Below are 13,644 nucleotides of genomic sequence, written 5' to 3' on the forward strand. Positions count from 1 at the left end.
GTGGCCTTCTCACGACGTGTATCACACCTTATGCTGAGTGACTTCTGATGTGTGCCAGACATTGTGTGACATTGCGTTACTGTGTAGCCTGGGTGTAACTCTTTGTGGTCTGTGACAGTCACAATGTTCTGGTATAAAGACTGGATGGACGTGACAAACTACAGACTGAGAACGTGATGGTAGAATGGGGTGATGTCCAGCATCATAAAGGCGTGATACAGGGGTCTACGTTAGTGTTACGGGGGGTAAATATGCCCTCGATTTTCTTGTATGTTCATTTTTGTATGTCAATAACAGGGGGATCGGTTCAGAAAACAAAAACCAACCAAACATCTGTGTGTTCTGGCGGCCATCGAGGTCCTGTACTTGTGGAAAGCTCTACCCAATTGTTCCCTGTCCAACCTCCAGCACATGAGTCAAGGTAATTGTACACACCAATTTAACGTCATAATCCATGTTTTTGTTGTATAATTTTCGTACATTTTTAAGTGTTGCTTGGTTGGGGGTTGGCACAAAAGCAGACATCCCTTTCACACTGTCAGCTGAGGGGTAGTGTGTGCAAGTGGCCACAGGTCTATGCTGTCATCACTATTATTTGTGGTATGATAAGCAATAGGAGCTATTACCTGCTATGCGCTTGTGATCACCTGATGTGGAATAATATACAATAATGACAGATGATTATAAGACACTGGTTACAGCTAAGCAGATTATTGCTCCTGATGACTTTATTGCACCATCTTTAGACCGGCTGTTATATTGCTTGTACAAGTAGTTAACAAGGTAATCTGTGGTTTTATCACTTCTTCATATTAGGAAATGTAATTTTTCTATTTCAGAGTAATGTTACTGATAACACTGAATATATTGTGACTGATTATAATTTTTGTTTCCTAATTTATAAAATTTAACCTGGTTAAGTGCATGAGTCTCCCATTGATTTCAATGGGGTTGGTTACTCGAGTCAAGCACTCCATGTTTGAGAAATTCTCGACTCGTGTAACAAGCACTCAAGCATTTTAGTGCTCACACAACACTAGTTGTAATGTTATTAATGTTTGCCTTGCACTTTATTACATACCAATCAAACAAAAGATCATGTGTTCTTATTGTTCCTGCTGTCTGTTTTCTCTTTCCTATTGACTGAAGCTTGCCATGAAGTTGTAGATCCATCTGTAGTTGGACTGAGGAATTTACTACTTGGTGCTATCCATAAATGTCTGGGCAATGCTGAAGATGCTGTTCAGGTGAGACATCAGGCGCCCTGCTTTCAGACATAGAACACTATTGCTTTTGCTTTCTGGTCACTTAAACATATTGCAGTATTTACTATACATTGTGTAATATTAGTAATGGCAGTGCTTATATACAGTCTGCTGCTGATGCTTAACAAAGGTCTGGTGGACTTTTTCATATCCTAATTTCATGAATCTGCTAGTAACCCCCTGGTGATGTAGTGATGTTGACGCCAGTGACAAATTAACTGTACCATGGGCCTGTGCTGTCCGCAGAACTTGCATTCATGTCATATCAATAGTTCACCCTAGGCGCTGCAAACCTCTTACCTATATACATGCCAATGTGGTATTATAAGTACCCCCTAATACTTCCCCATAAAATAGTTGCCTTCACACAGTAGTTACCCCATTATTTCCCCCACCTAGTAGAAAATTCCATATTAGTGTCACATAAAGTAGTCAGCCCCTCAATAGTGCCCCATATAGTAGTCAGCCCCCCAAATAGTGCCTTATATAGTAGTCAGCCCCACTCAATAGTGCCCCATCTAGTAGTCAGCCCCTCAATAGTGCCCTATATAGTAGTCAGCCCCCCAAATAGTGCCTTATATAGTAGTCAGCCCCACTCAATAGTGCCCCATCTAGTAGTCAGCCACCTCAATAATGCCCCATACAGTTGTTAATTACCGCACCACATAGTAATTACTCCCCCATTATTGCCCACATGGTAGTTTGCTTCTCCACCATAATGTGAATAGGCTGGACTTACCTTTCCTGGCTCCCACACTGCGGTTCCTCACTTCTATTACAACTCATTTCTAGGCAATGGAGGCTGTAGAGGCCATAGAAGCAAAACTAGATCGAAAAAAGACCTGACAAAGTGTTTTGCTCTATAATAAGTAAAAATAGATAATTATACTCTTCAGCCACACCAAAGCATCATTATATCAACAAAGGTGGCCAACCACTAAGGCGTTAATGTTCATTGTTATATATGTACAGATGAATAACATCCTGCCTGTCACGCATCATCTGAATATTCTTTTTTTTTTTTTTTTAGTTCTTCCAGCGTGCAGTGAAGGACGAGCAGGGACGGCAGCAGAACCTCTACATCCAGCCGTATGCTTGCTATGAACTAGGCTGCCTCTTGCTGGACAATCCAGAGGTACTCGCTCATATCCACTTTAAGGCTGGGTTCACACTATGTATATTTCAGTCAGTATTGTGGTCCTCATATATTGCAACCAAAACCAGGAGTGGATTAAAAACACAGAAAGGCTCTGTCCACACAATGGTGAAATTGAGTGGATGGCCGCCATATAACAGTAAATAACTGCCATTATTTCAATATAACAGCCTTTGTTTTAAAATAACAGCAAATATTTGCCATTAAATGGCGGCCATCCACTCAATTTCAACATTGTGTGGACAGATCCTTTCTGTGTATTTAATCCACTCCTGGTTTTGGTTGCAATATGAGGACCACAATACTGACTGAAATATATGTTGTGTGAACCCAGCCTCAATGAGTACAATAAAAAAGGTAGAAAAATTGGTAATTTTTTAACACTCTACACTGTATACTGGCCATGTTGGGTTGCTGTAGTGTATCTCTCATTTATTTCAATGCTGTGTAACCCAATATGGCCACTACACAATGGGAACCATGGCTCTGACTGACAGGTGATCGGTGGGTATGGCCAAATGTAGACCCCATAGATCAGACATTGAAGGCTAATAATAAAAAGGTCCAGGCCCTGTAATGCCCTTTAAATGTGAGTCCTGATCTTTGTATTGCAGAAAGTTAATGGTTAAATTTTTTTTTACAGACCATTGGAAAGGGGAAAGCATTACTGTTTCAAGCAAAGGTACAGTTAGATTATTCTTGGCTTTGTAATATCAATTGGGTATCATGGTAATATCTTCCGTTCGTTGCCTTGACTTTTTTTTCCCCCTCACTTTTGTATCTAGGAGGAATACACTGGCTATGACTTTGAGAACAGACTACATGTTCGCATCCACGCAGCCTTGGCCTCTCTCAGGGAAGTGGTCCCTCAGTGACAGAGAGAAGGACGGGACTCTTACATGCCACACAGCTTTCTGCACTTTACCACACAGCAGGGGAAGGAAATGGCAGATGTGGATGGTGAGATGGATCTAAGAGTTTCCTCAGAGTGCCGCCCGTGCCAGAGAATTAGGACTATTCACAATCGCATCAGAGCCGGACAGAAGAAGAATTCACAACCTTTTAAATCTGGAAGACAATGATCTAAAGTCATTGCTGCAGTGGCAGACTGTCCTAGGGACTGTAGTGACCTGTATAGCATGTCCGTTTAACCCTTGTGTCAATCAGAGTTGACACAGCAGTTCAACTTGCATCACCCATGGCGTTTTTATTCAGTTTTGACTGTTTTAGTTATATGTTATGTTCCCTATGCTGTATTATACTAGTAAATGTTCCTGGTTCACACATTAGGCTACTATATTATCTAAGAAATACAGGGTGGTTCTGGGTACCCACGGCAGCCATCCTGCTTAACACTGAGCTGTGTAAGCTGAACTGCTGCGGTCAGGCCTGTCGGTGAAAAGTACACATAACACCCAGTGATGTACCTGACCTAGTCCTGTGCAGCGTCTGCTCTGCCATACTGACTATGGGGAACATAGGCATCTTAGGCTGTGGGTTTTGTTTTTGTTTTTTGTTTTTTTTAAGGGATGTAGATCAGGTGGTAAGACGGGAGGAATAAGGCTTCTTACATACTTCAATAGGATTTTTAGAACATTCTATTAAATGTAACATGTGGAGCTGGGGCTCAAACCTTTATCATTAGGTAAAAAGACATCCCCACCTTTTATAGATCTATGGACTTTAGTCAACATTTTACAATAAAATAAGATGGCTGCAACAATAGCAGCTTCAGTTGGGCAGTGGGGGGGGGATGTGTGTGGTAGCACCCCCTATTGTTTGTCCTTTGCATTGAATAGATGAAATACATTAGTCAAAGGAACTGGCCCTGACGGGTAGTAAAGGCAATACAATAACGTTGTAGCACTTTTGCTTCTGTACGTACTTGAAAATGTACTTTTTGTTCAAATTCAGGGATATTTCCATTGTTGTCCATTTGCTGGGCACTTGATGTGTGTGAAATATTCATTCTATCTGTGCTACAGATGTGAGATTTTTTTTTTTTTTTTTAAGTTATATTTTTTAAGGTGAAGGGAACCTTAATGGAGAAAGTTGTTGGGAAGTTTTAAGTTATACTTTTAGGTGAATCTCTTTATAAATGTGTTTTTTCTTAAATGTAGTATTCTGGATGTCATGATAGTGAGGATATAACATAAAAGGGTCCTCCACTGGATGTGTCCACTGAGGGAATATGCATACGTGCATAGGCACTAGGACTCTACTCTTGACATACACATGGAAGACTCTTTAATATACAATGGCTATATCGCCAAAGTGGCAGTAGTGGAGAACCCCCTTATTATCATTGTGAACTATATTAGACAGGATCTGAGTGATGAATATCTAAATGTTTATGCACAATACATTTATCTTTCGCAGTATATAAGAGCGACTCTGTATCCACCAACCCACCCCACCAAACCGCTGGTACCATCTGTTTGATGAGAGTAAATACTTACCAGTTGTGTCTTTTTTTAATGTGCCTTGTTTGTGCCTTGGTTAGAGCACAAACAAATGATCTTTTAAATTTGCAGCACTGTCATACTGGCATGGCCTAGAGCAGGGCCGTCTTAACAGCATTATGGGCCCCTGGGCAGAGGTGCGAATTGGGCCCCCCCCCAACCGCCGCCATCAAATCTCCCCCATCTTTGCATATAGTGCACCCCATAGTAGCCAATTCCCCCATATAGTGCCCCCCATAGTAGCCAGTGCCCCCCATAGTAGCCAGTGCCCCCCATAGTAGCCAGTGCCCCCCATAGTAGCCAGTGCCCCCCATAGTAGCCAGTGCCCCCCATAGTAGCCAGTACCCCTATAGTAGCCAGTGCCCCCCATAGTAGCCAGTACCCCTATAGTAGCCAGTGCCCCCCATAGTAGGCAGTGCCTGCCCCCCATAGTAGCCAGTGACCCCCATAGTAGCCAGTGACCCCCAAAACAACAAACCAGTTACTCACCCGTCCGCCGGCCCCAGCAGCTGATGTCTCCCGGCAGCGCGCACTCCCGTCATCCTCCGGGCACAGGCAGCGGGGTACAGAGAGACTGCCTGTGCCGGAAGCGTCCGGCTGCACGACACATCCAGGACACAGGCAGCGTCTCTGTACCCCGCTGCCTGTGCCGGAGGATGTCGGAAGTGCGCGCTGCCGGGAGAGGAGCTGCTGGGGTCGGCGGACGGGTGAGTTCCTGGACTGCCGGCCCCTTCTATCGCCACTTAGCTGAGCCGATCAGAAGCCCAGGAAAGTGCTGCTCATTGCACTTGGGCTTCTGATTGGCTCAGCTGAGAAGCGATAGAAGGGGCGGGCGGAGGGGGTGGCTCAGGGCCGCTCACTATGCATATGCTTAGTGAGCGGCAATACAGGGGGCGGGCGGGACGGCTTCCTTGCGGTGCTCAGCACTGCTTGGAAGCAGTCTTCGCTTTATAAGACGCACTTAGTTTTATAAGTGCGTCTTATAAAGCAAAAAATACAGGTGTGTCCCAGAGGGCAGGGGCCCCCTAGGACGCAAGGGCCCCCGGGCAGCCGCTTACCCTGCCCAATGGGTAAGACGGCCCTGGCCTAGAGTGTCTGTGCCCCAGGTCTATGACACCTCTCCTTTCTTCCTCTCCACCCTTCTCATCATTATGAATGCCCCAAGGCAGGATTTCTATTCATCACCTGTCTAAACAGTGCACATGTGCCATAGCAACCCAGGTGCACTATTTAGACGAGCAATAAATAGAAATGATGAGGAGGGCGAAGAGGAGAAGAAGAGGCGTTGCAGACCTGGGGCACAGACACTCTAGGTCACACCAGTAGGACGCAGTGCTGCAAATTAAAAATTTTTTTTTTTGCTTTAAACAAGGCACGGGACACATTTTAAAAGACACGACCGGTAAGTATTTACCCTGGGTTGGTGGATATAGAGTCGCTTTAGTGCTCATAGACTTTATATAACAGTGGGACATGATGGGTTACTGCAGCCATATAGCTCTGGTAGCATTATTTTGGTGGGAACAAGGGTGGATGTATAAATCAGTGCTATTAGCCCCAAGGATAATTCTTATGGCAGTATCTACTGGTGCCCATAGACATAATAGGTCAGGAATCATCCATTGATAGTCAGTATCTTTAGATATACATGACCATACAGAACACTGACAAACTATAAATACATAAAGGAAATACATAATAGAAGAGATATAGAGCACGATATCCAAATGGTTCTGTATTGTAACACTAAGGAACACAGATTTGGAAGGCCTTTACCGGAGTCTGTCCCTTACATGGCAGCATCTCTGATATGCTGCTGGGAAATGTACAGATATGCGCCGCACTGTAATGGCAGAACCACCAAACGTGTGAATGCGGCCTAATAATGCTGAAGACAGGGATCATATTCTTATTGACACCACATCCGCTGATCTACATGATACTGAGAAATTAAAGGTTCTCAGGGTTACAATATGAAACAAACCTTTAGTGAAACAAACCTTTAGTGTTTAAGGGGTTCTCCAGAATTACCTTGGCTCCATTCACTTCAGTGAAGCTGAGCTGCAATAACAACTTTTACATGATATAAGAATAAAAGGGTTAGACGTATTCTGTAATGCTCTTCAGTGCAATTTACTCACAATGCCACATTATTGTCAGACATGTACAGAGTTAAAGCCATGAGACATCTCAGTCATGTGATGTTTGGATGACATTAGAGATGAGCGAACCTTGAGCATGCTTGAGTCCATCCGAACCCGAACTTTCGGCATTTGATTAGCGGTGGCTGCTGAACTTGGATAAAGCCCTAAGGCTATGTGGAAAACATGGATATAGTTATTGGCTGTATCCATGTTTTCCAGACAACCTTAGAGCTTTATCCAAGTTCATCTGCCCCAGCTAATCAAATACTGAACGTTTGGGTTCGGATCGACTCAAACCCGAACCCGTTTCGCTCATCTCTAGATGACATGTTTATGGCAGTGACTTTTCTGGACTGAGATGCTTTGGGCAGAATTATTTATAAACATTAGTACCATCAATTGTTTTATATGGCTGTACATCTGGAAAGCTAACTTAAAGGAATTTTCCATATGTTTCAGGCTTAATAAATCGGGTGTTATAGAATGATTTCCAAATGGTTATAATTGAAGGTCTTATCTGACAGCTTTAATTCATACTGTACCAAGGCCAGTTGCAAAGGGTGGTTTTACAGCTGCATATAGACGGGTTTACAGGATTAGAAAATTGAGTTGCAATACCAGACAAATCTTAGGTTGGCACTGCTACTAGAGGAAGATGGAGAAGTTTTTTTTAATCCAGTGCAAGAACTTTAGCTTTAAGCATGATATAGCGCAAACAGATTGTTTAAAGTGTAAAAGAGGCGCTGTAGAGCTCCCTAGTTGGTTTGTTTAAAGGGGTGGTGCGGCGCTAAACATTAATTCACAAAATAACACACATTACAAAGTTATACAACTTTGTAATGTGTGTTATGTATGTGAATGGCCCCCACCCACGCTAGACCCGGAAGTGTGGTGCATTATACTTACCGCATTCGTGTCGACCCTCGTCCGCCATCTTGTGACAATGACGCCATCTTCGGGAGGCCGGCCGGACCGCTCCAGCTGTCCATCTTGCCCTGCGGCAGAGAGGGGATGGCTGGAGCGGTCCGGTCGGCCTCCCAAAGATGACGTCATTGTCACAAGATGGCGGATGAGGGTCGACACGAATGCGGTAAGTATAATGCACCACACTTCCGGGTCTAGCGTGGGTGGGGGGGGGGGAAACACTGGGAAGGGGGCCATTCACATACAAAGTTATACAACTTTGTAATGTGTGTTATGTAATGTGTGTTATTTTGTGAATAAATGTTTAGCGCCGCACTACCCCTTTAAGACACTGAGCCCTGTAGGTCAATCAGTCAAGACAGCAAGCAGGCCTGTATGCTGTGGTTCAGCACCACCTCGACACTTGAGTGCAAGTGTGAGCCTTGTAGCCATGATAAAATATGGCCATATTAAGGACCATGATGTTATATGTGAGCAGTAGTGCCTCTGTTAGACTTTGCCTGTGATGAGAACAGTTATAGTGTTATAATATACAGTGGGGGAAATAAGTATTGGATACTCTGTAAATTTTTCAAGTTTTTCCACCTACAATGAATGGGGAGGTCTGTCATTTTTATCGTAAGTATGCTTCCCCTGTGAAAAACAAAGTCTATAAAATACAGAAAATCTTTGATTTATAAATAATTATTTTGCATTAAATATTTGATTCAATAGAAAAACAGAGCTTTATTTGGTATAGTAATTGCACCAACAGTTTTTGCCTTCTCCCCAAGCTGCTTGCCTACTGTCCTGTAGCCCATCCCAGCCTTGTGCATGTCTACAATTTTGTCCCTGGCAAAGAGGTTGGAGTGTGATTGATTGTGTGGACAGATGTTGTTTTTTTTATACAGGTAATGAGTTCAAACAGGTGTAATTAATACAGTTAACTAGTGCAGAGTAGAAGGGTTTGTGAAACAAAAAGACAGAATTCCTGCGGGTTGGAAGGTGATAAAATACTTATTTCTTGCAATAAAATGCAAATTATTTATTTAAAAAATCATACAATGTGATTTTCTGGATTTTTTATAGATTCTGTTTTACAGGTGAAATGCACTTACGATAAAAACAAATAAACACCATTCCATTCTTTTAGGTGGGAAAACGTGCAAAATTGGCAGTGTGTCAAATTATTATTTCCCCCACTGTATTCAGAATATTCAACACTGAGGTGCACAGCATGGAGCTATGGCCACTAGTCAGTGTAGTGAGAGATTGCTGTGGGTGACATTACATTTGCTCTTGTAGGGTAGTCACTAAGAAGCACACCATTGTTACATACTCGGAGGCATCGTCTAATAGCAATAAAGGGGCAGAGCATTCTGCAGCCTCACGTGTCTTGGTTTTCCATCATTGGGTATGTTGGGTTCCCTTAGAATTTACTCACAATTTGGACTGTAGATGTTACCAAAAACCTAGAATATTTATTGTGGTGTAAAGTTTAACTTGCACTTTTATATTTCATCAAAGAAAATAAAAGGAAAGAGATCTGATCAATGTCCTGTGTTCATTTCATGTGTAATGAGAACTATACGGTCTTTTAGCTGGGGGCTCTATGCAAAGTTATAAAATAATATTTTCCTTCTAAGCTTAAAGGAGAAGTCCCACCAAATAAAAAAAAAGTGAAAAAACTTACCTATTGTGTATGTATGTACCCAGTTTCCAGTGGAAAATTAATTTTCTCGCAGCTATCAGTGGAACCTGGAAGTGGTGCAACGGAGGCACAGGGACAGGTGAGTTTAGGTTGTTCATCATTTTCCTGTACCCTCCTGTCTGCCTATCAATCATACAGGAAAGGTGGGGGAGGGAGGTGTGCATGCTGCATCTCAGCATTGCCTCCTTGACTTGTAAAAGATAAGTATTAGGGATAAGCAAATTTACAGTAATAGTAAAGCGCTTCCCTAGTCTCCCAAATTCCCAGGATTGGATTCAGCTTTTCCCAGCACCTGGATCAGAGCAGCATGGAGTTCAAAGGCAGCAGGTTGACAAGCTGACCATCAAGCTTAGCGAAGCGTTTGACCTTATTACTGTAAACTCACTAATTCCTAGAAATCATGATTTTATAACTTTGCCAACGGTGTTGTTGTGGGCAGCGGCTAAGTGGCGTTTCGGCCGTGAAGCCTCACCCAGATAGCACAATCCACAGATGATAAAAGATCCCTTTTTTCTAGAACCAGCATCATGACATGATATAAAATAAGGTATGAAAACTGCTAAATTTACCCTTTACACCTGTGTAGAGAAATCAGCATGCAAAAAGGGGGTGACAGTGTCACTTTAACCACTGTGTCTTTGCACACTGAGATGTGATCAAAGGAAACATTTGACTTCAACTAGGATCACAGATGTCACTTACCAGGCACAGACACAACAATCATTGGTGGATGGTAGGTGTTTTAAGAAACTTGACTGGAAAAATAGGTGTGTTTGATTCATTTTGATTAACCCCTGTAGTTCTCTACCTTTGTTCAAGCAGGAAGAAATCTATCAATCGAGGTGGGTAGGGCAACAAGAAGCTGCTGGATGACTGATGACTTAAGCTCCCTTTACACACAAAGATTATCTGACAGATTTTTGCAGCCAGAGCCAGGAACAGAGAACAGGTCCATAAAGGAAAGACTGAGATATCGCCACTCTGATGTGATGCTGAAAGCGGGGGAACAGTATGAACATGTGCCATGCTGTAATGAAGCAGCTGCACGTGACGACTCCATTACAGGCATTCCATGTCCGTATTCCACGTAAAACACTGAACGTGTGAATGTAGCCTTATGGTTCAGGCAGCATGAAAGTGATGACTAGAGATGATCGAACATCGGGAAATGTTAGGTTCTATCGAACTCGAACCTTCAGCATTTGATTCCCGATGCCTTCCCGTTCCGTGGGCAAGGTGGGAGTCCTGAGTACTGCCTGGAAAACAGAGATAAAGCCTATTACCTAGGCGGTATCCCTGTTTTCCAGGCAGTACTCGGGCTGTCTCCATCTTCCCCACGGAACGGGAAGGCATTGGAAATCAAATGCTGCACGTTCGAGAAGGTTAGCGTTCGATTGAACCTAACATTTCCTGATGTTCGATCATCTCTAGTGATGACAAGTTCCCTTTAAATCACAAGGAGTATGCTTCATCTAGTTACAGAGCTCAGATTGCAGGAAAAAAAAATCATTATAATATAGTTATGGAAATATTCTGAACTGGATAATGATGGTTCACTTTATGGCTGATAAAGGTGGCACTGGGTGCCATCATTTTTTTCTATTTTAGAATAGTTAAGTATGGTTTAGGCTTGGCCTACATGGCGACTTGCAGCCATAGCCATTAGATCGCATGTTGCTCTGTAAATATGACAGTGAATGCAGTTGCGCAGACATCTTGCAGGTTTGACACACTCTGCCCATTGGCGTGACACAGTTGTGGCGCATAATGTGACCACATTCATTATCAATATGGGTAAAACATTTCAATTACAATCCAGGCAGCCACAATATGCCTTGTGCTTTTAGCCATTTTGCATGTCGCTAATGTAACAGATTTCCCAGAATAGGAACATATAAACCAAATGATTGCATTGTGAATATAAGCTTTATGGCCTATAAATCAATACTGCAAACAATAGCACATAGCAGTTCCAGATAAAAAAACATCCTCATCTCATACAGGATGTTTTTTTCAAGTTCAAATCAACATGCCTCTGCTTGCAACAAAAAAGTAACATAACTAGTAGATGCCAGGCAACAGCGACCTCTGGTGTTCATGTTAAGTATCTTAACAAAACTGTCACTTTTTGTAACTGCTAACAGCGCCATCTGGTGGCCATTTGAAGAGCAACTCCAGTAGAGTTTTTTCCCAAATAAACTGGTAAGATTTGTAATTTACTTCTGTTAAAAAAAAAAAAAAAAGTCCTCCAGTACTTCAGCTGCTGTATGTCCTACATATCTATTTCTATGACATACAGCAGCTGATAAATTCATATTAAATACAGTAAATACTGATGGTATTTCTAGATGGGAAACGGAATTACACTTTAATTATGATTTATTTTAGCATTATTTTATTTGAGATGAGCGAACCTCGAGTTGATCCGAACCCGAACTTTCGGCATTTGATTAGCGGTGGCTGCTGAACTTGGATAAAGCCCTAAGGCTATGTGGAATACATGGATATAGTCATTGGCTGTATCCATGTTTTCCAGACAACCTTAGAGCTTTATCCAACTACAGCAGCCCCCGCTAATCAAATACCGATCGTTCGGATCAACTCGAATCCGAACCGCTCATCTCTAATCATAATACTGCAGGTCAGTATGCCTGTATGCAATACTGGAGATTTGGGCTATTTTCACACCTAGCATTTCGGTCAGTCTTTTTTTCAACCAAAACCAGGAGTGGGTTGGAAACACAGAAACACTGCAAATGTTTCCATTATTATTTTGCCCTGTCAGTTCCTCTCCCAATTTTGATTGACAACAGACGGACAGAAATACTGTGTGAACATAGCCCTGTAGTGTGAAAATAAATTAGATTTTACCTTTATAAAGAAAGAACAAAGACAATCAGATCATACATTCCAAACTTTATTGTAACCTTTATTTAGCAGCATGTATTTCTTACTAAAGTATGTCTCTACAGAAACATATTGATCCCAGCAATTTCTTACCTGACAAGAATCTGTTTTTGCCAACTGTTTTGCCAACCTCACAAATCTTTGTAGAACAGGCATCTCACATAAAAGAGAGATACACAAATATATATTTTGTATAGTATGTATATAACTGTACATGCTATAAGAATGAATGCATACGTATTGGATTTTCCTGGGTTAGGTTAGGAAAAAATAGTTGGTTATACAGTTGCATTCTTAATGACGAATCGGTAAGGGTGCCACAATGAGTGAACAATGTATTATATGTAATGAGACCTCAATATATCCCATTAATAGCAGTGAAGACCATGTATAACCATGGCTACTAATACTAATTGCTGGCCAGTAACAGTAGACCTTGTGCTCAAATGGGCTAGAAAGCTTAAAGCGTAACTGTCATTTCAGGGCCATTTTTCTGAAAACATTAAATATCAACAGTTCAAGCGATTTTAAGAAACTCTGTAATAGGTTTTATGTACTAAAAGAATTTCCTTCTGGACTGAAAAAGCAATCTCCCAGCCTCCCCCCTCACTTCAGAAGAAGCAGGATTTCTGTCTCCATTATGTGGCTATGGAGAGGGGAGGGGCTGTTAGGAGTGACTGAGCACGGAGCAGTCCTGAAAAGCACAACACCATGCAATCTTCTCTCAGTAAGTTCATAGATAAGGACTGACCTTTCCTACCCCAGAATCCTGCGGTTTAGGTGCCCAGACAGTCTCCAAACAGCTGACCTTCACGTCACCTCTTCCTGCTCCCTCATCTCCCTCTGCCCCTCCCCCCTTCATAGGCTTACAATGGAGAGAGCAGAACCAGTCTTCACTGGCTTCTCTGTAATGAAGACGTGTTTGCCTGATAATGCACAGATAAGAAGTCAGGGGGGGGAGGCTGGGAGATTGCTTCTTGAGTACAGAAGGGGGCTTTTTTGGCTGATGAAACCTATTACAGAGTTTCTTAAAATCGCTTAGACTACTGATTTCTGCAATAAAAAAAAAATGACAGTTACGCTTTAAAGCGTAACT

General features: G+C 42.3%; 1 protein-coding gene across 1 annotated transcript in view; it reads left to right on the forward strand.

Moving 5' to 3' along the window:
* TTC39C (tetratricopeptide repeat domain 39C) overlaps positions 1 to 5,355 on the forward strand; it is a 58,751-nt gene extending 53,396 nt beyond the window's left edge. Inside the window, exons 10-14 of the mRNA XM_069957690.1 lie at positions 298 to 421; positions 1,150 to 1,247; positions 2,296 to 2,400; positions 3,065 to 3,103; positions 3,207 to 5,355. Coding sequence (XP_069813791.1) covers positions 298 to 421; positions 1,150 to 1,247; positions 2,296 to 2,400; positions 3,065 to 3,103; positions 3,207 to 3,296 — 456 coding nt within the window. The 3' untranslated portion in view covers positions 3,297 to 5,355. The remainder of the gene's footprint in view (positions 1 to 297; positions 422 to 1,149; positions 1,248 to 2,295; positions 2,401 to 3,064; positions 3,104 to 3,206) is intronic.
* The last annotated feature ends 8,289 nt before the right edge of the window (positions 5,356 to 13,644 follow it).

The sequence above is a fragment of the Dendropsophus ebraccatus genome, chromosome 2 (assembly GCF_027789765.1).
Source record: "Dendropsophus ebraccatus isolate aDenEbr1 chromosome 2, aDenEbr1.pat, whole genome shotgun sequence".
In the NCBI taxonomy this organism is placed as follows: Eukaryota; Metazoa; Chordata; class Amphibia; order Anura; family Hylidae; genus Dendropsophus; species Dendropsophus ebraccatus.